The sequence below is a fragment of the Stegastes partitus genome, unplaced genomic scaffold, assembly GCF_000690725.1.
Source record: "Stegastes partitus isolate 25-593 unplaced genomic scaffold, Stegastes_partitus-1.0.2 Scaffold18, whole genome shotgun sequence".
In the NCBI taxonomy this organism is placed as follows: domain Eukaryota; kingdom Metazoa; phylum Chordata; class Actinopteri; family Pomacentridae; genus Stegastes; species Stegastes partitus.
In genome coordinates this window covers 44,629-68,774 of record NW_007577749.1, presented here as the reverse complement: position 1 = coordinate 68,774, position 24,146 = coordinate 44,629, and the positions used below count along the sequence as shown (strand labels likewise).

The window sequence follows — 24,146 nt, the reverse complement described above, 5'->3', positions numbered from 1 at the left end:
GAACTTTAAGGATGCTCGGACTCGTTGGAAACTCAAGACTACCATGACACACGTGGTTTTTACAAGTGTATGTGAACTTTTGCAATCTTTGGGGATTGTGCAAATACATTGACAACAAAGACTAAAATAACTCGTGGATCATTTGAGTAGAAACAGTTGTTAGCGCTGTAACCCGAATCCATGCTACCTGTTAGCTCCTCAGTGTAACCATGCCAACCACGGGCATTCCAAATATTTTTAAAAGAACACAAAGCTTGGAGAAATGACCAGACAGACAGACAGAGGTGTGAGTTAGTCAGACTAGTCACCCAGTCACAGGCGGAGGGTCCAGCGGCTGCTTCCGTCCGGCCGCTCATCCCGGACTCACACATCTCTCTCAGATAGTCCGCACCCAGCGACAGCTTTGCGGACAACGAGGCAGCGGCACCCAGGAAACCCGCTAACAACGCGTAGAAAGTTCCCGAAAACATTTCTGAAGACGTCGTGACACTTTTAAGCGACCGCTCCGGTGTTACGATCCTCAGTGACAGCAGTGTCAAGGGTACGTTAAAGGATATGCACCGGTGGATTTAAATTTCAAAGCAAAATCCTATTTGGTCGAGTTTGCGCCGTGCGCATATTACAGCAGCCTCAGTAGCTTCTAAAACTCAAGTTGTTAACCAATCTATTTATGCAGCTAAACACTTGTTGTCACTGTGTGCGCTGTAAAGCTGTTTATACCGGAATGTACATGAGGATCAATAACTGCTTGAAGTACTTGTTGCCTGGCCAAAACCCACATTAATCCCTACTGGTGGCCTGAACTACCATGGCAATATGATTCTGGCATTTTCAGCGTTTTACAAATATTGACTACCTGGTAACAAGCACGCGGATTTTGTTTGAATTTTATTTTGAAAAGAAACAAGTTCCGGTCGTATCTACGTTACCTTGACAACAATTTACGATCCACCAATCATAGCAGCTGGCAAAGTCACGTGGAGCGCCGCGGCACATCTCAATGACGTGCGTTGTGTTTTGGTGAAGCCCCGTCCTGTTCGAAAATCTGTTAAGGCCTGGATTTTTTTGGCTCCTTGTCTCGTATTGCTTTTTTTGAAATGAATAAAAATAAGGCCAGTGGCGTGGCGTGGGTGAAACCGGCGGAACCGTCCTTTCTGAAGAAGTTTAAAAGTGATGCTGGGTACAAAGAAGGACCCAATATTGACACTAAGGTAACGCTCTGTGAAGCTCTGTTAGCCGTTTAAGCTAGTAGCTGCGGAGCCGGAACACGCTAGCTCATTTAACCTCCACATCTGCCATCTATGAACGGACGCGCATTGCTTTCACAACGACAACCGTGAACACCCTGTATCTCAGTTTAGACCAACGTGTCTCGTAATTTCCTGATAATGTGCAGGTACTGACTGTTTCCAGTTATATAGATGAGCACTTTGTCAGGAATTGTCCGTAGTATTTACACTGGAATTACATCTGTCTCTGTGTTTGAACCACTGATGCAGTTTCCACCCACAAAAAAAAACAACACTTATAAATTGTGTTATACAAACAAGAGGGCGTGTTAGTAAGACTAAAAACAGAAATCATCAATTTTCGAAATACAGTTACAATTACTGTTCTGTAGACTTTGCAGCGTGTCCGGCTCCAGGGTTTAAACGACTGGTTCCTGCTTGTGTGACAGTCATGCTTTGATGATATCCTGTGATTATGCTCTGTGACATTTCAGATCTAATAAACTTTGAATGCAGAACTCAATCATGGCTTGAAAAAATGACAATGGTTTAATTTCTTGCCTTTCACTAGAACCTACCAAGGTGTAGCCGCTCGGTGCATTTAGCCCGTGTTGCCCTTTTTATTATCTTCTTTTACAAGCTCATGTTCTGTCCAATAAGCCACATGAGTGTTTTAACTAAAGCACTGGAGCTATATTCGATTTAAACATGAGGGAAAATCAAGGTCAAAATGACTGACCAAAACAAAACTTGTCAGCCAAGACTTTAACTCTGAAGGCTGTGTCTTTCCCTTTACTCATCCAAAGTGCTTTGAAATGACAAACGAAATTGCAATGTCTGTTAGAAAAATTGCGATTAGAAATTTCCTTAAATCGCTTAGTTCCCAGTTTTTGTGTCTGAATCAGACTCATTAGACTGTTAAGATCAATATGAAGCATCCGTCTGGACAGAGACAGGTAAGCAGATTTGACTGTTTTTACATTAAGTGTTGTTTACACTTTAATAAGATTTCATTATCTCATGTCTGTTTCCATTGCAAAAAACAAATGTCAATAAATCTGTTCTAAAGTTTTAGGAAAAATCCCATCAGAACTTATAATTATCAAGTTTTTAAGTTTTCTTCAGTATTAAAGTAATTGATTTGTAATTTGCATATCATGTCGTACATAGAAAAAGAAACTGTTACAAGACAAGTCAACGACCTTTCCCAAGTGAACAGAACACTTAAACGGATGCTGAAGCAAATGTGTATTTTAATCAAAGTTACTGCTGCTACACACGGGTCTCATGTAATGTTTGAAGATGAGCACAAGTTAGCGTTCTCATTTTGTGTTGTTCTCCTGGCATTTATAAAAATCTAAGTGACACAGCTCATCCCTAGTGATGCGAGGTGTGTGTTATGTTCAGATAGTTCAGCACCACTAAAACATGACAACCTCCACAACGGATCGTGACACTTATTAAAACCCCTAAAAATTACCGTTCCTCAAATCCTCCTTTCTTCTGGGATTAATGAGACATTTCTAAACAGCTAATTGTCCCAAAGGTTGAGTGTGTGTGTTTCATATCGCTCTTCACAGCGCCAGGAGATGCCGACGCTGGATGATGACAGTGGGAGTGATAAAGAGGACGAGCTACCTCAAGTTGTTGTCCTAAAAGGTGGAGACCTGACTGCAGAGGAGGTGAAAAAGATCAAGGATGACAAGCGTGCTGGAGGTGGTGCAGAGAAAGGTAAGAATATGAAATGATGTCACTTGATGTGGAGGATGTTGGCGTCCAGTTAAATGACTGACTCGCCATGCTGCCTTTGTACAAACTTACGTCTGTATTCCACACAAACCTCCATCTTGTCCACAGGTGATGAAGCTCCTCCTGACGGTAAAATCCTTTTCAAGAAACCGGCCAAGCGCTCCTCCTCAGACAAATTTCAGGGCATCACTGCCAGTTCCAGCAAAAAGAAGAAGAACGAGGGAGGAGAGAAGGAGGAGGAGGAGAAGAGGGAGGGGAAGTCTGGCAAGAAAATAAAAAACAACAGCCTCCTGTCGTTTGGAGGGGATGAGGAGGAAGAGGACGACTAAATGGTGCAGGTGAAGTACGAGACTGCCATGAACCCCTGGGATGGAAAGGAATCAAAGTGACATGTGACTGTTAGAGGGAACATTTCACAGAATTTGACAAATAATAACAGGGGTCATAGCTACCAGACATGGAGCCGCCTGTCCGTCCTTCTAAAGGGGCAGTGCCAGTATTTTTGCATGTCTTCGCCTCGTCACTGCAAATATTTCAGACTGTTCCATTCATTTTACTACTTTATGACAACGCAACTGGCAGTTATTTTGCTTCTAAGTTTTGTTAATTAGAACTATAGGGAGGATTTTCAACTCCACTCGGTGCATTCAAGGACACTCAGAAATCTGCAAAATGATAGACTGCCAAACAGAAATGGCAAAGGCTAAGTGAGCCGAGGAAGAACCAACGTACCACATCAAGCTAAATAAGATGGTACCGACATTATCACAAACCTGTCCTGTTTCCATGTCAACAGAATCAAATGCAGTAACTTTTTGCATCATGCAGTTATTAACTTGAAGCGTATATTTGATGTTGCTTGGTAATATTCATAATTAACCATGACATTCAAACCTGACTATGTATTGATTACATGGCCTGTATTTCACTTCCAATGTAAATCAATTTAGCAAAAATACCTGGATTCATTAAGATGCTCGTGGAGCCTTTTGTCCCTCCTGGTTATTGTGTTAGCAAAGACTGATGATGAAAACATGGAGGTAATGTTAGCAGCTTCTCATTTACAGCTGGTAGTTAAAATGATTAGTCGATGCTGTCAGCGGCAGCTAATTAATGCTGATTGTGTGCAATGAATGTTTAGTGTGTTGGTTAATGTGCTCCCTCCAAGCCGCAGATTGAACTCACGATTGACTGTGAGCGAACAGACACATCACTGTGTAACAGTTCTGTTACCATCATTAAGCTGTGAGTCAGGACTCTTCTCTGAATAGATCTTTATTACAGCAGATGTTTTGATTCGTCAAAGCAGGAAAAGCACAGGTGAGGCACGTAACATCCACCCGGCTCAGTTCAAGTCAGTGTCCCTTTAAGCCATGACGGTGAGTCAGCATGCACAACAACAGGGCACTAAAACCAGCTAACCTACATAGACTGCTGCTGTGGATGTTACCAGCGCCACGTTTTTCTTGCTATCAAGAGCTACAACGTCGGCTGTGAAGAAGGTCCACACAGGTCTGAGTTTAACTTCTTTAAACATTTGGTGCTCATTAAGCTCATAAGTGTGAATCAGGATATCATTTACTATTGGGATCAAATAGTTTGTGTAAAGTCAGGTTTAAATTTGTAAATGTGGATTCAGTTAGAAGCTGCCAGTAAAGACTGTTACTTTCTGACTGGTCTGAACTGAATTTTTGACTTGTAAAGTTTCTTGTTGACGGTGTGAACAGTTCTACACTTCACTTGTTTAAGCTAATGTTGGAACATGTACATGATTGTTTCTGTAGAGAAAGACCCGTCACTGTGCAGATTACAGAAAAGCACAGCTCACTTATTTATCCCAACAGAGTGGTGGGTCTTTGACAAAACCGTCTTCAGTCAAGCGTCAAGAGTTCAGACAGCAGCATGCAGAGAACCTGGAAAGTCTTTTTCTGTCACTAAATCAGTTTTAACTCCAGCTGTGTTACTTTGCCTGGAATGTTTCACTTAATGCAGCTTTAGTTAATTATTTTTGTTATAACTGTAATCAAAATCACAGCTGGAGTAGCATATTAATTTTATATGGATTCAGCTCTGCACTGAGGCAGCAAATCAGATCCCAAAGAATATAAAGTAGGTGTTTTCTTTAGTATTAAACAGCTGTGTTTTTGATACTAAAGAAAATATTTTCATACATTATCCTACACAAAGTTACCTGAACTTGATTTCCATTCACTGCTACATTTTAGTAACAGTAACTTAAAATGTATATTTTTGTTATTGGGCCAAACATAAGAAACTAGCTGTGTGGTGCTTGAGCCATTTTTTGTGTCACACGTTGACATGAAAAGTAAATAGCAGCTGATAATTGGAAACTGCAACACCAGATTTACTATCTATTAGAAATGAACCAATTTTCCAGTATGTGGGCTAATTCTACACTGACCAGTTGTCAGTAAGCTGGGTGATTGTAATTAGCTACCTTCAATTAACAGAACCATGCCGCATGTTTTTGTTTGTTACGTTTGACGTCTGAAATCCAAACCTGTCAGAGCTTTCCTGTTCTCACTGCCTTTCAACAACCTCTCATCAGTCACCATTTAAAGACAGCCGTTAAAAGGTCATTCAGTCCCTGATTAGGAATCCTTAGCTCCCGTTCATCTGTTTGCATCAGTGATGGATCTGTACCTGTGTCTGCTAGCATTGTGGAAGTGCTCATTGTAGAGTTTTTAATACATTCAGTCATGCGCTGAATGTATGAATATATTCTAGCTTCGACAACGGAGCTGTAACAGTTCATGTAGAAACAATGCATTCTTGTCAATGCAGTTTTATGATTTTTGTGTGTTTTTGTTCATTTTTGGAGAATGGTTATTACTGCTGTGACATTTGATATATAAAACATTAAAACATCTGTATTGTACGCTCTGTTTTCATTGTGTGTGTCACTGTCACAAAGCTGTGTGTGAAGATGAACGATGTGTCATCATTTTGTCCTTCTTTACAATGAAATTAAGCAATGGCCCCTTAGTTTTTAAGCAAAGACTATCGACTGAATATAAAGTTGTGGCTATTGAAACAACCTCTCTCAGTCTCTGCTGCTGACCAGTCGGCCCTACTTGTAGCCACACTACAAGTGCTGATGTCTACTGGATGGTTTGCCAAATACCCAGACACTCATGCTCCTCCGTGGATGTATCCCAATTGCGTTGTTGAGCCCCTATTGCTTCCTCCTCTAGGGACACCTTTAGGCCATAATTGGAATTAAGTTGTGGATATGAAGATGTGTGCTAACAAACTAAGTGGTGAACAAGCTAAACGTACCTTAGCATCTTGAGCAAATTAGCAGATCATCCTGACTGTTAAATTTGATCATATTTGTTTTGAAAAACTGCTAAAAATAGAAACACAAGCATTATTTCAACCTCTTTATTCAAAAAGGCATGTTTCATTCTCACACCTGCATCCAGATCATTACAATTGATGGAAGAACCTTTGACTTGGAAAAATCAAAACCAAATAAAACCCTTGCATTACGTGATAGGATGCTGCACTCGCTTTAATCACCGCAGCCCCCGTCGTCCATGTAATAAATACACCCGCTGACTGTGCAGCTCTGGAGACGATATGATTTTTTTCATTTTTTATTTTAAGGCCTTTTCTGTCCTTTCCACCTGGAGTCTCTGACATTGGTTTTCTGAATAAGCCTCACAACAGAATCCAAGTCAGGCCACGCAAGATGGACGTGAGTATCTTAAAGAGATGGAATAAGGCGGATTAAATGATAGATGGTTCGGTTTACAGAGGGAACAAATTAGAAACCAGTGAGAATTCATCCAATTCAAATGAACCACTAGAATGTAATGTTGGTGTAACCCTCTGAAACCACACAAACTCCTGCTGCTGCTGCTGCTGACAGCTCAGAGGACATTCTTCTAAATTCACGAGGGAATGAGCAGTGAGAGCAGAGTGTTTGATCCTGGTTCTATACCTGTGGAGGGAGAAGCCGTCTGGTATCTACAGAGTGCAGTGGGACATGTGACAGGAGATGAAAGGGAATCAGGCCTCAGGGACACATTCTGACAGCAGGCTGCGTGGACTAACAGCTGGGTGTTTGTGCTGCTGCTTTCCCTTCACATTGTTTTAGTTTGCAAATGAGCGCTACACTTCAAATGGCTTTTTAATGGTCACAATGACAGACATGACACACATCCCCTGTTAGCATAAGCTGCTAACAAAACAAAAAGCAAGCACATGGTCTCCATTAACTTTAAAGTGGTAGTGAATCCCAAATGATTTATGACAGTGGCACTCAATCCTGCTCAGTCTAATTCACCGTCAGGCTGACCTGGTTGTTCAGGAAACCTGCAGTTTGCAGCGCTGTTTGCTAGTGTTACTGGTGAGACTTACTCACAGACTGAGATGGATTGTGTCCAACTGTGTGAGCACATATTCATTCATTAATCATTTTTAAGTGATAAAAAGTAGGCCTCATGTCTTGGCATGGCTTCCCAATAGAGATATGTTCATGTTAAACTCAACCGTGGTCATCTCTCTGTAAAGTACGGACACTACAGATAATAGTGCACATAGCTTTAAGGATAATTCGGATTTATTCCTGGCTTACTTTCATAGTTGTGGCCGTATTTGTATTAAAGCCAAGAAGCAAGAAGTCAGCTGATCAAGAAGGTTGTAAACAGACGACTTTAAAGCTGCAATGCCACTGATTTTACGATCAGCCATCCAGCTGCATTATGGGAAATGTAGGTTCTAGTGTTTTTGGAGTCTCCTTACGAAAGTTAGGATGTCTCTGGCACTCTTAAAAAAATCTGCTTCTTGTAGTCCCACACCATTCAGCCTTCAACATCCTTTACATGGTTGCTAAAACTGAAAGAGAATACGTTTATGGAAAAATAACTAATTGTGGAGAAGAATGGCGCAATTAAGTCGAGTATGATAATTAAAGTTGACGGAGGAAACTCCCCCATAAACTACAATGGAAGTTAATAACAACGTGGGCTGTAATTGTTCATTTAGTTGTCTTTGATCCAACCTGGAGGTTTGTTTACAACCTGTCTGATGGGATGTTTCTGCTGGACTTCTTTTTAATCATGTCACTGTCAGCATAGTGTTACAGCTGATGTAAGCTATGAAAATAAGAGCCAGGTTTCATCAAACCAGAATTTTCCTCAAAGAATGTGTCCTGTCAGCGCAGCAGTACGAGTTCAGATGAATGCTCACCAAGAAGATGCCCAGTTGGAGCCAGTTTAGGGTTTTACTGGTGAATTTGAGACACAGTGAAGTGATTGATTTTCTATATCTGTGTGATTGATGCAATGCATAGAGCCGCCCCAAACAGAGTCCCTGGATGAAGGACAGCTAATCTCTCTTGCTCTCCGTCTCCCATCACGTTCAAGTACAAAAGAAAAGCGAGTCAAAGGTCACAGTTCCTCAGGTTAAAACCAGCGTGGGGAGGATCTCGGACTTGCAGACATCTCCAGTTCTCCGTCTCTTCTCCTCGGCCCCACTTATCAGGTCAAAGGTCAGCTGGGGTTCAGCGCTTTCTGTGGTTTCCTGGGTGATGATGACATTTCCAGCCTGGGCCTCCAGGTGAGGACGCTCGGGATGACAGGGGTCTGGAGAAGCTCCGGTGTTCCTTAATCGTCTTGATTGGTGGATGTTTTTAAATTTTACTGTTGCTGCTGCGTGTTATTGTTGAGAGTTCTGTGTGTAAGATTTTCTTCCTCCCTCCCGTCCACAGTCTGCCTCTGTTGGTGGTGGACTTCCTATAAAGATTTCTTGGTCAGTTTCTTGCCCTTCTTGAGGGAAAGCTTGTTCTTGACATATCCCCGCTTCCTCTTGGCTGTCTACAGAGAGAAACATTACACTTTAAACAGGAGATCAAGGCTGTATGTGGAAGATTAGCTGTCCATAAAGTCTAAACAGTGTCTAAATAAATGCTGTGAGAAACAAATTGTGGACAGAATTAAAGCTCAAGCTGTGTGATTTTCTGAAAATTTCCTGAAAGTTATGTATATAATAGTTGTAGCACACATTATGTAAAGTTAGTTTGAAATATCCATGATGAAAATGCCTAAAATGGACGGTGACCTCATCCCAGAATTCAGCTTCTTTGTTTTACATTCGATAAGAAGCTGCACCTTTTACAGCACAAACACCATGACTGGAATAAAACAACAGGTTGGAGCCACACAGAAGCACTTTTGGCCATTATAAATGAGGCTCTGTTGGCTGGTACAGCCAGTTTCATCTGTGTTATTTCATTGTTTGAATGTTTTCAGTTTGGTTCGACAATGTAGAAACGAGTAGAAATTCAGAAAAATGTCTAAACTTTTGACTGGTAGAACTAGAAATAAGACGTTTCAAGACAGCAATGAGGTGAATCAAATCAATCATTTAAAAATAAAAATAAATAAAACAGAACAATGATATGATAAAAAAACAAACAAACACTTAGATAAAGATGGACAAAGTTACATGTTGGTAAAAAAATAAAAACAGTAAAACATGTTTTACTTAATGTTTTACACACTAACTGTTGACTAATATCATAAGACTGGTTTTAGGCTTCATAGTTGGATCTAAAGAAGCTTTGAACCGCTCTCATCATGCCGTATACGCTTCTTGGACTTGCAGAGTCGTGGTGGAGGCCAGCTTACCTTTTTGGAGGTGTACTTCTGCTTGGTGGTGTCGGTGCCTCGCAGCTTGTGCTCCACACGGTCCCTGTTCTCCAGCTTTTTGACCTTGTAAATCCTGACCAACCAGTGCTCTGAAGTGAAGGCTTCCTCCAGGTGCTTCAGCTTGATGTCCTTGTTGCCGATCTCGGCGTTGCGGGTCCGGTCAAAGCCTGGTGGCGTCCGGAAGTCCAACTTAACAGAGTCAAAAACAGGTCAAGTTATTTCTTTTTGAAACTACTTAGACAGTTCAAGTTAAAACGAAAGATCCTGTCAATTACCAAAGTAAAAAGTGAAAATCTGAAAAAACAGTTATTCACGATGACATACCTGCATCTCTCCAAAGCGGTAGTAAGACATCTTGTACATAAGGCAGTTGAGCAGGGTGGGGGAGCCGGCTTTATCCACTCTGAACTCTCCCTGGGGGGTGAAGTAATCGCTTTCCTGTGTTGACAGGCGACACAGAAGGAGGAGAAAGAACCACTTTTTATTACTCTTCATACAAGTTAGTCAACAGAGGCTGAGACACTGTGTGTGTGTGTGTGTGTGTGTGTGTGTGTGTGTGTCTCACCCTGATGTCCCTGGGGTGCTCCCCCTCTGCGATGCGCACCATCCACAGGAACTTGTTGATGTCATCGCCTGAGTAGCCAATCACGCCTCCAAAGATGATAAGGACATAGTCAACATCCAGTGACCTCATGATTTCGTAGGCTGCAGTCTCATTGGATGACATGGCTTTGCCCACCTGCAGGACCACAAACACAAGGCAGTTTGAAAATACTGGAAGTAGAAAGTAAGCTAATACAAAGAGAGGTGGGTGGCAGATGGATATAGGACGAGATAAAAGTGGACCAGCAAAGTGTTTATGTTCTTCATCCATGTTTGACTTTGTTTTTCTTACTTTTTACTCTTTTGAAGGACAAGTGATCACAAACAGTTTCAAAAGAAGAGCCGTGGAGGTCAGAAACGTCTGCATTTAGGCAGGGAGGTTCAAACAAAGACACACTGTCAAGCTGAGATAAGTGGAGGGGCGGTGTGTTCGGAGAAGCTCTCATATTAGGGTAGATATCTGAATCTTTGCTTTGCTTCGGATTTGGACCATTCTTTTCAATCTGTCTTTATGGAAGAGCAGTTCTACATCTGTGGGGTGCCTCTAGTTTTAGGCTAACCAAGCTTTTTCTCACTTTCATCTGTGTACAGCACTGTGTACAATGCTATGTCCACTTGGTGGTGTCATACACCAAGAAAACTGATCAATACTTGGGGACCCACATAAAGGCTGACAAAACTCCACTACAAGCTGTGACACCATCAACCAGAGAGTAAGGAAGCAAAGAAAAGTAAGAAGAAATACATGAAAAGAAAGAAACAAGAATAACAGCACATTTTCATGTATTAAATTTTAAAACAATGTTGAACTCTCCAGGGCTAGAAAACTATAAAATGTTGAAGTTTGCATTTAGAGAATCTGTTAGCATGAAACGAAATGACAGAAATGCATCAAGTGCTGAAAGCAGAGCGGTTCATACCAGTGCTATATGACTGTTGTTCCACGTGTTGTTGTCCACCAGCGTGGTCCTGTTGGCCATGCCTGCTATCTGGTAGCCATAGTCCCACCACGACATCACTCTGGCATGCTCGTCTGTGTTCTGCCTCAGCCAGTAGTAGGCCTCTCTGAAGTCATCCAGGATGTTACGAGAGCTGTCAGGGACAGTCGTGGAAATGTGGGGTGACGACACAGCGGTAGGAGGAGGAGGGAGGATGAGTGAGAAATGCTAATAACTCCTGGCCTGGCCATGTGATTTTACTAAATAGTTCAACCCCCCCAGTAAAACCTGTGTGCAATGTTTAAATAAGTCTGACAGCAGAACAGCTTTGCGTCAGAAAACAGAACCTGCATGACAGCTTCCATTTGTTGGAGGTCTCTTACACTGAGCATATCATGCTGGAGTGTTTAGTGATATCAGTGAAAGGAGAGTCAGTGTGGATCTGCTAGTGGCAGGGAGCTTTGAAAGGATTTAAACTGCCTCTTTTCATTTGCAGAATGAACAAAATGTAATAAAGAAACTTCAACTAACAGAACTAAAGAAGGAAAAAAAAAACACATGTGGCAGGTAGCACATCTCTGTGTCCAGTGGGCCAATGTCTTTTAATCCACCCAAGCTCAAAGTCTTGGGAAAAAAAACTCTGTCTTCAGTAAAAAGTAATTCTTCTGAAAAGTGATGACAACACAGTCTGTGTATTGCTGGGAACACCATTAAAGAAAGAGAGGCTACCGTTTTAAATGTCATTTTTCATTGCTGAAATTGAGTACTGCAAACCAAACTTCATTGTATTAGAGTGGAGGCAGAAATGTCTCGGCCAGAACTCAAAATGTGGCCATAGAAAAGCAAAACTACAGTCGTGACTCGATAATCCGACACTAAATGTAAAACCTTCTTTTATGTCGGACAGCAAGGCTGTCAGATTGTCTAGACGGAGGTCGAGATACAAGGAGGGCTTGATGCTTGAAGGGTAATTTGTTGTTAATTACTGTTCATAGTTGTTATTATAACTAGTAGGGCTGGTCCAAATAGCACTTTCTGGTCTCTGGATATACAGGCCCAATTAATGAGAAATATCCGAATATTATCCACCATCGGCGGCGGAAGCGATGGCACCACCATCCATGTTTACTTCCATGAACACTGAGCACGCTCACTGCATGTGACATCATCGTGTCCTCTTCTGCGCATGCGGGACACTTTTGGGTCGTATGAAGTTCACACAGGAGATCACATACAAGTCGCATTTAATAGGAAATGTGAACTGACTCGCAAAAAAAAAATGAATTTCACAAAAAAAAATCTGAATTTAACATTAAGTCCTGCAGTCTGAACGCAACTAATCTGTCGGATTGTTAAGTCAGATAATACGCCGTGACATAAAATGTCATGTCGGAGTCAGAATCCAAGGCTATGGGTTCTGTTCATTTTTCCTAAAAACCTGCCGGATAGCAAGGTTTTCGGATTGTTAAGGGTCGGATTATCGAGTCATGACTATATCTGCCTGGCGACATACAAATTTGGTATTTTGGTAAACAAACCCTTTACAGAGGTAAAAACCCAGCAAGAATCCCATTAGTGTGCCTGTCAATGCTTCTTTGTTAACAAGAATATCATTGTATATAATATACAGGAGTTCTCACCCATCATGGTTGTAGGAGGCCAAGACTACACTGGGGCTGGAGTAGGCGTTACTGGTGACCCAGGTACAGTGGACAGCAAACATCATGAGCAGCATCAGCATCAGCATGGTGACTATGGACTTGATGTTGGGGCCCAGGCCCTCCTCTGCCTTCTCCTGCTCTGATACATGTTTACGCACCTTCCCAGCCTGCAGGGGAGAGGCGCTTGTAAAGGTTATTCAAACTTCAAAAGGACATGCACGCTGTAAAAATGAGCTGTTAATGTACTGCAGGACTGTTAATTGTCTGTCTGAGAATTCTCTCGGTGAGAACAATTAACTGTTGGAGCTGTTTTATAGTGTCACATTCAACTCCGCTCTTCAGCAGCTTGGGATAGGACTATAATGCATTAGTCCCACGGCATCGATTTGGAGGAAAAGCAGCAAAAGGATGACAAAAACATTGGACATCAGTACCATTTGTTTGCACTGAAAGGAAAAGGAGCAAAAGCAGGAGAGTAACAGATACAACCAGGCTTTTTCTTTGCATAACAGTCGGCACACGCCAGGATTAATTATGGCATATCCTGTAAAGAGTGGGGCAATATGGTAGGTTTATGCTGCAGACTGTCATGTGCCATAGCTGTAGTATGAACATAAATATGTCTACGTTAGTCAGCAGATCCCTAAACCATGACTTTGCCTTTAAAGCAGCACTACTCTTTTTTTTTGGCCACTGACGGGCTGTAGAACAAGTTGTTGTGGCTTGTAAATGTACTGAGCATTTGCTTATTTGCTAGTCTCATGTAGCCAGCACATTCTGAGGCATACAATGTTCTGGCTGCACCTCATTATCATTCTACTATAGGGGGAAAAAAGCTGTGGCTTGTTTGTATTTCTATAAATTAATCCCAATTGGTTTGGATGGAGCTCCGGTGTTCCCTTAAAATGGTGACGAGTGGAAATGTTTTGGTGGAACATTTATATGCATAGAGATGAGCACCATCATTAAAATGGATAATAAACCAAAAACATGCAGAGAACAGAAGGGAAGGCCAAAGCCACCTGAAATGAGATGCCAAGGACAGACTTGTACCCACAGCCTACATCCGGTGAGTCACACTACTTATTTAACATCCAGCATGTAGGAAACAACTTTAGCAGAAAGCCACATTTTCTGTCCCATATTTACTTTCTTTTTAGCTCCAAAGTAATTCCTGTGAAAAATGTCTGATTCTTTAGCTCATAAGTACTCCTCTAAGTTCACCTCAAGCCACTAACTGTTTGCCTGGTACTTGGTATTGGACACAGTGGATTTTTAGAGCTTTTTCACTTGAATAAGCCGACTGCTGCAGCAGGCAGGGCGTGGATAAGGCTGATAAAGACAGCGAAAATCAGCAATTTTTCCAATGTTAAACCATAAACAATGAGCTGAAAGACACATCACTGCATCAACATTATACAGCCATGTTTTGAGCATTTTAAGAGACATTCATTATTGCTTTTGTTGCACTGGATCAGTTTCCTAGTATCATATAATCTTCTGTAACATGAACATTAATCTGCAAAAACAATAACCATATATAACAACAGCACAACTGATCATCACTGAAAGTGGCAACACACACACTCTGATGACTCCTGACCTTGTCGTAGAGGTTGCCTGCGTTTTTCCTGTCATCCTCGTCGCTGCTGTCTTCTGCAGGCGGGCTCTGTCTCTTCATGTCATCACCCAGGTAGTGTTCAAAGACACTGGAGAAGGCCACCGCCGACAGCATGCACACCACTGGAGTCAGGGTCAGCATCAGCCGCACCATCACGCCAGCAAAATACACAGCGCTGATAGCGTACAAGGCCACTGGTGACAGGAAAGCAGAGAGAGAGAGAGACGAGGAGTTGAGAGGCGATGAGGTTACAGTCTAAGCCTAAAGAGTTTCATTTCAATTTTACATATAATTTGATTAAGCCAATTTACTTAAATGTATTGCTGTCGAGTCATATTACAGGGGTAATGTGTCTGTTGTTTGACAGTGACCTGAGAATCATGCACTTCTTTTCACCGTATTAATTACAGAGTATATTTCACTGGCAGGAGGAAGCAGGATCAAAAGGGAAAAAAAATGTAACAGCAGAAAAACAAGAACAGCACATACACACAAACCAAATGCACAAGTGTGGTTCTATTCATGGAGTGTTTTTCAGCCAAAATGAGATCAAAGAGACTGTGTGAAGTGATGAGCAGGCAACAGGTAGAAAGCAAGAAGAGAGCCATCAAGAGAGAGAGGAACGGCTAACACAAATAAACAAGAAAGTAGTGCACAAAAGAGAAGCAGACAGGAAGAGGACTGGACCAGCCAAGAGAGGGCAGGCAGTTCTGAAACATCTTCTGTCATGCACCCCTTCACAAGCTGAAAAAACACTGATCAGCCTCCATGTCAGCAAAAATATTTCATTTTAATCAACTATTAGCTTTACTGTATGAACTACAAACAAAACATGAATCATCACTATCATCCTTGTGTAATTTTAAGTGTGCTCAACAACAGCAGGGCTCCAAATCCAGAGTAGGGCATTACTTACTACACTACAATTTACTGATGTTCTCTCTACGCCTCAAATGCAGGCTACAGTATCTAGACACACTGTGCACAGGGAAGCCTCTAGTCCCCCAACAGTTACTACAGTACATAACTCAGACAGGTGTGTGATCCAAGGTTACTTCGAAAAGGGTGAAACAGTGCAACTTATCCAAGCTGAAACTGACCGATTTAATCTACATGGGCTGTTTTCTATGTGCAGAGTATTTGAAATATCAACAGTGCAGTTGGTGATTGGGAAACCAAATCTTTATTAGGAAAAATACTCAAAACATTGTGCAGCCCTAAATCAGACCATTTTATGTAAGCATCTAAGCTGCACACAGACCGTTTCTTTAGAAACACAGAGAGAAGCATATGGATGGCAGCTAAAGTGGCAGAAGTGAGCAATGAACCAAACAGACTATATAACACACAAAGATAATGAGGCAGTGGGAAAAACTGTAAAAGAAACAAGGGAGACGAAATACAGCGCTCAAAAAAATAAAGAGAACATCTCAGCAACACAACATAACTCCAAGTCAATCACACTGTGAAATCAACCTGTCCAGGTAGGAAGCAACACTTATTGTGAATCAGTTTCACCTGCTGTTGTGCAAATGGAGCAGACAACAGGTGGAAATGAGAAGCAATTAGCAAGACAACTCCCATAATTATAGGAGTGGTTCTGTAGGTGGTGACCACAGACCATGTCTCTGTTCTCATCCTTTCTGCTGATCTTTTGGTCACTTTTGCATTTTGTCAGTGCTCTCACCCCTAGAGGTAGCATGAGGCGGTGTCTACAAGAAGTTGCTCAGATAGTGCAGCTCATCCAGGATGGGACATCAATGTGAGCTGTGGCAAGAAGGTTTGCTGTGTCTCTCAGCACAGTGTCCAGAGCATGCCCAGACGTTGTAGGGAGGTCAAACAGGCACGGGGAGGCCACACACACACTACTGAACCTCATTTTGACTTGTCTTGAGGAATTTCCACTGAAGTTGGATGAGCCTGGAATGTGATTTTCCACTTTTATTTTGAGTATAATTCCAAATCCAGACTTCCATGGGACAATAATTTAGATTTACATTGATCATTTTTATGTTATTTTGTTCTCAATGCATTCCACTATGTAATGAATAAAGTTTTTTAACTGGAATATTTCATTCATTGAGATCTAGGATGTGTTATTTTAGTGTTTCTTTTATTTTTCTGAGCAGTGTATAAAGCAAAAAATGGAAAGGGGTAACCGAATAACCAGACAGAGACAAGCAACACACAAGTGCTTCACAGACTAATGGCCACGCTACGAATAAATAAAACTTTGATAGAGGCTGCCTATGAATACATTACAGGCTAATATGGCCCGCATATGTGAGACATTGCTCAGATAGCTGCACCAGCACTGCTGTCATTATTACACTACACACTGAGCCTTGTACACACACAGAAGTATATGTAGGTATAAACCGAAATATATACTTATATTCAGAGAACTGAGTGGAATAAAAAACTGTTGTCCTCTCTCAAAATGTAAAGTTGCAATTCCAAAAGGAAGTTTGCTAAGAATAAGTTTTGAATAATACTTAAAAACTGTATTAAAGTTGACTTAAGAGAAATGAGATTCAGATGTATATACATAGAGCTTGCACAGTTTGAAAAAGCTAAATTGCAATACACTACTTAGCTACAAAAATATTAAAGTAGTGTGTGGAAAACCTTTCAAAAGTAACATTGTACTAAATCATGTGGCAAATTTTGATATTTTTTAAATACGTTAAAATGTGTATGTTAAACCCATCCATTAAACCCAGCCCATCATTCAGACAGTGTGAGAGTGCACGGTGCCAGAGTGCTCCAGGACTCAGAGTGGATATGTCGAGTCCTGGCTGTGAAAATGAGCCACCAATTTTACACTAATGATTTTTTTTCTCCCTGCAGTTACTTTTATCACTTTGCAGTTTTACTTAACAGTGTGTGGTACATTGTGTCACGAGGAGGGACACCCTGAATGAGACGCCTGAGGACTGTAACAAGACAAACAATCACAGAGAAAAAGAACCAGAAGGAGCCTGAAAGCTGAACTCCCACCAGTAGCTCAAGTTTAAGATCACAATAATCACATGCTTGCTGACAGAAAAAAGAAATCATTTCCCAGTAGATATGAAATAATGGTATTCTGTAAGGGATATTCTCAGAGCTGGAAAGTGTTGCAGGGAACAAAATTGTTTCAATTTAAGAGCCAACACCAGGCTCTGTCACACACTCATGTGTTACTTATATTACAGCAAAATAAATAACTGTCATAAACACATCAACATGAAGACAACTTTCTTTTTACAGAAGTGATTCTTTTTTATTTAGTCTATGGAAAGCACTTAAAGGTGCTATAGAAATGATGATTATGCTTCTTACATTATAATTAAATAGCGTTTGTGAGCATCTCTAATTCTCATAGAATACAGAGAGACAGATTCATTCAGTGTCAGAAAATATTCAATTCACAACCAGTCTATCCAGTGTTGTCATGACCAAATTGGAGTCAAGCTTTTTAGATTACTGTGATCATTTGAAAATAATTTACAAGTAATCAGCTAAATGATGTACTGCCAAAAATCAAACAAGCAGTCTGACAGGAGATATTTTCCATTTCTCTCTCTCTCTCTTTGCATGTACGCCACAAGGCATGAAATTAGAAATTAGCTATAGTTTTAGCAGTGCCCTCAGTTGTTGGCCATATCCCCTGCTTTTAGAAGAAACAAAGCCCTCTAAAGGCTGGCAGAGTTAAAATGTTTGCTGTATTTTCAGCATACTTTGATGCTTACCTGTATAATGTACAGTAGATTATCAACAGAGATCTTCCATGCCAAAACAACATCTATAATCATGTTCTACTGAGCTCTTAATCGTAAAATAATTATAATTTTCCAGCTTGTGATTGTCAGAGACAATAATGTGATATTCATTTATTTGGAACCCAACTTCCACCTTTGTGATAACTATATAAAAGGTATTATTATTGTAAGAGTGAAAGCCCTATTTATTTATTTATTTATTTATTTAGTCAGGTACTGGTTATGATGCCTGACAGCATTCAACTAAATCTGAATCTCTACTGAAAAAACAGTAGTTACTTCCCTGGGGGACTTTGCTGCAGCAGCAGAAGCCATAAAAGCGATTACGCACTTAACATTAACTGTAGGCAAAAAAAAAATCATTGTTATAACAAAATCAGCACCACCTATTATTTTAATGTGATGGACACTAAATGAGCATATTTAAATAAAAGAAGCCCTGAACTTGCTCCTCTAGTAATGATAATGTACATTTCTGACAGAGCACACTGTCGCAAGCTTCCCACAAATCACAAAACATTTTGAAACATTGAAACCCTTCTTGTTAGCAGTTGTGTCACCGTGTTAGCATGTGTTTGTAGTGCTTTCTACAGTCTGATAAAGCAATAGACCTGCTTGAGAATGAAAGCTTCCATTGGGAATTTCTTGCTTCCCTGAGCACACAAACTAATTCTTCCATAATTATTATTCTTTAAATTTCGTGCCCACCAACAGGGTTCTGATTTCTTGGAAAAGAAAAGTATTCCATGCTTACCAAAGACACGTTCATCATTGATGTTCTTAATGCAGAACCAAAGGCCTGCTGGGAAAGTACAGACGAGGATGTGAAGGTCAAAGAAGAAGGACACCCATGTGGTGGGCTGGTGCTCAGACACTGATGCTATGATGGGAATGTGGATCTTAGCGTAGCTGTGGACAACATGAAGGAGAGAGAAGCATTAGACAACCCACAAAGGTGATGGTTAAGCTAAGGAGGAGAAAAAGACGATCTTATTAAATTGTCAATATATGACTGGTGTCAAACAATCAAAACAATGCATTTAGAGCTTGTCTACGCTAATAATATTTCCAATACAAACATTTTCCTTTATGTTTAGGTCTCTCATTCACGCACGTTTTAGGTCACTTCAGTTTTTCCCAACACCTTCTAACGTATGTGTGCCCGTTGTTGCTTTGTTTTTGGAGCATGATGCATAAACAAACAACGTTAATGTTGGACATATATACTATCTTTTAAAATGAGGTTAACACTAGTATTAAAGTCTTGGCATTGCGGCACCACCTCACCAGCATGCAATAGTCTCTACGTCTGGATTAGCAGTTTAAAGTCTACAGAAACGATGAAACAACAGATTGTTTTTTTCTAGTATTTACAGTCGATGTAGACTTGCCTAGCATGGTTAACATAGTGTTTAGTCTTTTTTTGTGTTTTTGGGTGAACAGAGATTTCCAAAAAACAATGTTTGTGTGGCTTCTTTCTAACTGAAAGGGAAAATATCTACATTAGTGTCGACCAAGGCTTACTTCGCTCACATATTCATTTGACTAATTCTAAAGTTAACTGATTGTGTTGATAGTAAATCTGAGAAAATAAAGTTTGCCTGATGTCAGTTACCTTGGGTCCGAGGATGACCCCGTTATTTTTACTGCACTGCAGCAAAACATAACTTCCGTCAAAAAAGAAAAATACTCAAGTGTGTGCACAAACACAGACATATGTGCACATACGCACAGTGAGAGTTTAACAGTTTTAAGGCTGATGCTGCACACTGGCAGTCCTCTGTAAGCCCAGATCTGGGAGAGAAGAAGTGGAACATTTTCTGTTTGGGATTTTATGATGCCGCAGAGTGGCAAGCGTGGAAAAAACAAAAAACAACAACAACAAAAAAAAAGCTTTTGGCCTCAGAAAGAGGTGAAAGCAAACTTATGGTACTTTCTATGCATTTGATTTGTTTGACAGATCTGACTAAAATGTGAGAAGTCTGCTTAGAAAAATGAAATGAAAAGTAGAAACAGGTAACAACTTTGGCCCCTCTGTGTGAGAAACAATCATTATCCATTTGATCTATTATTTAACACATGGGCTGAAATGGAGTAAAGCTGAATAAATTAAAACTTCATAGTAAATCAACGAGTGGACGGGGTGAAATAAATCTTTGATGAAAGTTATTGCACCTCCCACCCCTCCACTTTTCATCGCCATCAGTTTTACAGGTAATTGTGGTATGTACAGATTACAACCTAATTATTTATCAATACTGTGGTTTAAATCCAGAGCAAAAGAACAACACATGAATTCCGATGACTTACCCAGTATCCCAGAGGGAGTAGAAGCGCCCACTCCATGGAGCAATGTACCCTGAAGGTGAAACACACACATAAACCATATGGGCTTACAATGTACTCACAAGTGCGGTGAAACAGACACATAAATTCACCTCCGTACACACACACACACCACGAGGACTGTCGGTGATCTGTGTATTCTGCCATGCCTCGGTGGAACAAGTAATTGGTTTGCAACAATCCTCGTGCATGTATCGATCATATAATTATTCTCTGATATGCGCAGCGCAGTGATAAATGAGAACACAGAAACTAATCACAGCTGTTAGAGAGCCAGCAGGTGGCCCGTTCATACACAGACAATAGATGAGTGACGCCATTGTACAGCTGATTCTAATCATAACCACCTTTTGCTTTACATGTAGCATCTCAATGGCCTTAGATTAGGGTTCTAATCACTCGGATCACATTCATCAGAGTATTTAAACATCACTTGGAATGTGGAGACCCAACAACATTAAGACTTTATCTAATCTAATCAAAAGAACTGCAATTTTTTTTTAATTTTTTTAAAAAAAGGTCAATTTTTTCTTAACGTACCATCACAAAAGAAGCATTGTAGTGCTACAGAAATGCCACAGCCCACAAAGGATTATCCATACATAAGGAAACATGCTTGTTCTTTTATAATTCTTTCAATGTAAAATCAGTGAGTCACTTAAATCAGGACTAATATCTGTCAAAAAAAAAAACAACACAGTTTTTTTTTTTTTTTTGCATATCGTTGAGCGCTACTGTCTTCTTCCTTGTCAAAGTCACATTACTGATACCAACCACAATGCAACTCAACCACTAGCTGTCCGGTCAGAGATTCAAACTTCTCCTTTAAGCATTTGCAGACAGACACATTGTTGATTTGGTCTTTTCATGGAATAGGTTCACAGCAAGAAAAAAATTGAAACATCCAAAGTGAAAGAAATATTCAGATTCTTTGCTTGAGTTAAAGCACCAATACAAGAATATAACAATCCTCTAGCGTTGTCAAAAGGCTGCATGTAAAATAATACAACAATAAAAGTACATAGTTATCATAAATGTACTTTTTATCTCAAAAGTAATGAATTGGTTCAGCAGAAAAATGTAACAATACTCTAACATTATTAGGTGCACCTGGCTAAAACTAATGCATTTACATGCAACAATAAATAAAGCTTCCTTCCATGAGGGTTAGAATATTAAGTTTTCGCTGAACTGTTTCACAGACTTGTTGAAGGAGCTATTTTTTTTTGAGACTATAGTTTGTGATGCTGTTGAACTCACCAGCGTTTCTACTATTTTGTTCCTCCCATTCATATCAGTGAGTGTCAGTTAAATAACATCCCCTTGCAGCACAATGCACTTCAAAAGTACTTTCTACCACTAAGAAAAGTGACAGCTTAACGAATTAGTAAGATAATGTTTCTTACTTGTGATGTCAAAACAAAATCATTATGAAAAGCTCACCTGTGTGCCACAGTACATTTTAGCTGACTGACCTGCCTATTCACTTTCATTCTATTACTGATTACTGCTCATCCGTAGAAAGCAGACCTATTATCTCTGACAGAGAAAAGGCTCCATCATAAAAATTGCTATCACAACAACCTTTGCTCAGTCTTTCCAGTGTTATTCTCTTCACAGTGCCAATTTTTCATAATAGCGATGTACTGTGTAGCAGGACATTACCTCCTAATACCAATCATGAAAACCCCCCGTCTAACTCTGATCCACCATTCGCTAAGATTTATTTTGACTATGCATTAGATGATGCACAAATGTGGAACAGAGTGTCTAGTCCCGTAGTCTGCATGCACAGGAATGGACTGGTATAGATGTCCAGCATTGTATTAGAACTACTCGACAAGTGACTGGGTCATCCTAACAGAAAAGAAACCAAAATGGAGTCACATCATTTTCATAGTTTTGGGCAACCTGATGGCGACATGGTCAGCACACATAGCATGTCGGTTAAAAATGTTGTTAGTAGCAGAGTTGCTGGTTTAAATCGCAGCCAGATGGAATTCCACTGCCAGTTATTTCACTGCTCTCTCTCCTCACATTTCCCGTCCCTATAGTGCAGTGTCAAAGAAAGGCAAGAATGCCAAAATGAATGCCTAGAGTCCATCTCCTGGCATTGACCGAACTACAAATATGCAAATTAGTCCCTATCTTCATCTCCACCAACACTTTGACCACCAGCAGCTTAAACTGCCAGCTCACTTTGTTTAACACGGTAAAACTTCTCTACACTACACAGTGGCATGTCGTACAACTGGAATAATTCAGTCATACATGTTCAGACTCAGAAACCAGTTCAGCAGACAAACTGTACAGCGCTGCCTACAAGCTGATGCATCAGGATCACAATGTCTGTTATGTATTCTCTCTGTAACGTCAGTAACGTAACGATAAGGTATGGGTATAGAACCTCAGTATTAAACAAGCCCTAGGGGTAAATTTATAAATAATGCAGGATTAATAAGCTTTGATGTTAATGGTTCTGGTATTGGTACTTAAGGAATTAAAAAGATGGTTATCTTGCACATCTATTTCACCACCATTAGACACTCATCTACAATGCACCTTTGCTTTCCAAAGCCAAAAAATAGTTCTCTGGGTCAGAGTGTGTATGTGACAGGCAGGACCAGCTCTCTGTAACACGCCTGCAGCACCGTGCAGCACAGACCCTGCTCTTAGCGACAATGGGGGGAAAAAAAACGACCATTCAGAAGTGTGATAACACTTGACTAGAGGTAATGCAGACAATGCTCGTGTAACAAGTTGCGTACATGCAATGGGGGAAACAGGCAATGTGTTGAAACATCTAGGAAAAGTTGCATACACATACAGGCGCAGAAATGCAGTCTGACTGCTGAGCTCGTAGTTCATTCCTCGCTAACCCAGGTATGTTATGTATGCTAGCAGCCTGCACACAGAGTTTCAGTAACACAGCAGGCCAGATTCAGAGATTCGGGGGCTGCAGACAAACTGAATTCTCACTTTGTCTAACTGAACATTGGTTGGTGTTGGTAGAAGAAGTACTTCAGCTGTTTCCTTAATGAAAACTATTATCATCACACAGTATAAATACAGTCAAAGAAAATTTCTGGCATTTCTTTTCTTGTTTTTTACTTAAAAGTAAAGAGTGAAAACAGTATTATCAGCAATTTATTTTTTAAAATTTTGTGAGTACAACCAGTGACACACGGTGTACAGTGCTCTGATCACTCCCTTCAATATTCCAGTTATCACAATATGAGTGTCTATTAAGTGACTTCTTGAGAAGATTGCGTTTTTTTCTGTGGTTATCACGATATATTAATAAAAATAATGCTGTTGCAGAGCGCCGCTCAAGAATGTTAGTTTACATACAATTCGTATGAGAAAATAAAGCAGTCTTGATTCTGTTCTTAATTTCTTATTTTTCTCCTTAAAAAATTATCAAAAAATACTGTTAAAGTGCCAGATCAATAAGCAGTATCAGTAAAAGTATTAATACTGTTAAAATCTTACCAATACTCATCCCTAGTAACGGCACTAGATAACCAGAGCCTTCAGCTTGACTACATTATCTAACGT

At 40.4% G+C, this 24,146-nt stretch overlaps 3 protein-coding genes and 1 long non-coding RNA gene across 4 annotated transcripts in view; 1 reads left to right on the top strand and 3 right to left on the bottom strand.

Moving 5' to 3' along the window:
• The window catches only part of LOC103364615 (transmembrane protein 42-like), a 3,830-nt gene extending 3,321 nt beyond the window's left edge, over nucleotides 1-509 (bottom strand). Inside the window, exon 1 of the mRNA XM_008291780.1 lies at nucleotides 309-509. Within this exon, the coding sequence (XP_008290002.1) occupies nucleotides 309-470 (162 nt within the window). The 5' untranslated portion in view covers nucleotides 471-509. The remainder of the gene's footprint in view (nucleotides 1-308) is intronic.
• Nucleotides 510-1,007: 498 nt separating this feature from the next.
• On the top strand, nucleotides 1,008-4,651 carry kiaa1143 (KIAA1143 ortholog). Its single transcript, XM_008291761.1, has 3 exons — nucleotides 1,008-1,211; nucleotides 2,810-2,960; nucleotides 3,087-4,651. The coding sequence occupies exons 1-3, from the start codon at nucleotides 1,098-1,100 to the stop codon at nucleotides 3,305-3,307; spliced, it is 486 nt and encodes a 161-aa protein (XP_008289983.1). The 5' UTR covers nucleotides 1,008-1,097; the 3' UTR covers nucleotides 3,308-4,651.
• On the bottom strand, nucleotides 4,238-5,857 carry LOC103364608 (uncharacterized). The gene is made up of 2 exons (XR_520555.1): nucleotides 5,155-5,857; nucleotides 4,238-5,118 (listed from the first exon to the last, which is right to left on the bottom strand). It is a non-coding gene; the product is annotated as an uncharacterized LOC103364608 (long non-coding RNA).
• Nucleotides 5,858-6,369: 512 nt separating this feature from the next.
• Nucleotides 6,370-24,146, bottom strand: part of LOC103364595 (dolichyl-diphosphooligosaccharide--protein glycosyltransferase subunit STT3B) — a 31,592-nt gene continuing 13,815 nt past the window's right edge. Inside the window, exons 7-15 of the mRNA XM_008291753.1 lie at nucleotides 20,553-20,601; nucleotides 18,997-19,151; nucleotides 14,461-14,672; nucleotides 12,837-13,024; nucleotides 11,179-11,350; nucleotides 10,221-10,394; nucleotides 9,980-10,093; nucleotides 9,635-9,844; nucleotides 6,370-8,821 (exon numbers count right to left, since the gene is read on the bottom strand). Coding sequence (XP_008289975.1) covers nucleotides 8,741-8,821; nucleotides 9,635-9,844; nucleotides 9,980-10,093; nucleotides 10,221-10,394; nucleotides 11,179-11,350; nucleotides 12,837-13,024; nucleotides 14,461-14,672; nucleotides 18,997-19,151; nucleotides 20,553-20,601 — 1,355 coding nt within the window. The 3' untranslated portion in view covers nucleotides 6,370-8,740. The remainder of the gene's footprint in view (nucleotides 8,822-9,634; nucleotides 9,845-9,979; nucleotides 10,094-10,220; nucleotides 10,395-11,178; nucleotides 11,351-12,836; nucleotides 13,025-14,460; nucleotides 14,673-18,996; nucleotides 19,152-20,552; nucleotides 20,602-24,146) is intronic.

Bases quoted from the DNA above. Each gene is read 5' to 3' on its own strand.
- kiaa1143 (XM_008291761.1), top strand. From the start codon at position 1,098: ATGAATAAAAATAAGGCCAGTGGCGTGGCGTGGGTGAAACCGGCGGAA. The intron at 1,212-2,809 runs GTAACGCTCTGT...CGCTCTTCACAG, and splicing joins GACCCAATATTGACACTAAG to CGCCAGGAGATGCCGACGCT. The intron at 2,961-3,086 runs GTAAGAATATGA...TCTTGTCCACAG, and splicing joins TGGAGGTGGTGCAGAGAAAG to GTGATGAAGCTCCTCCTGAC.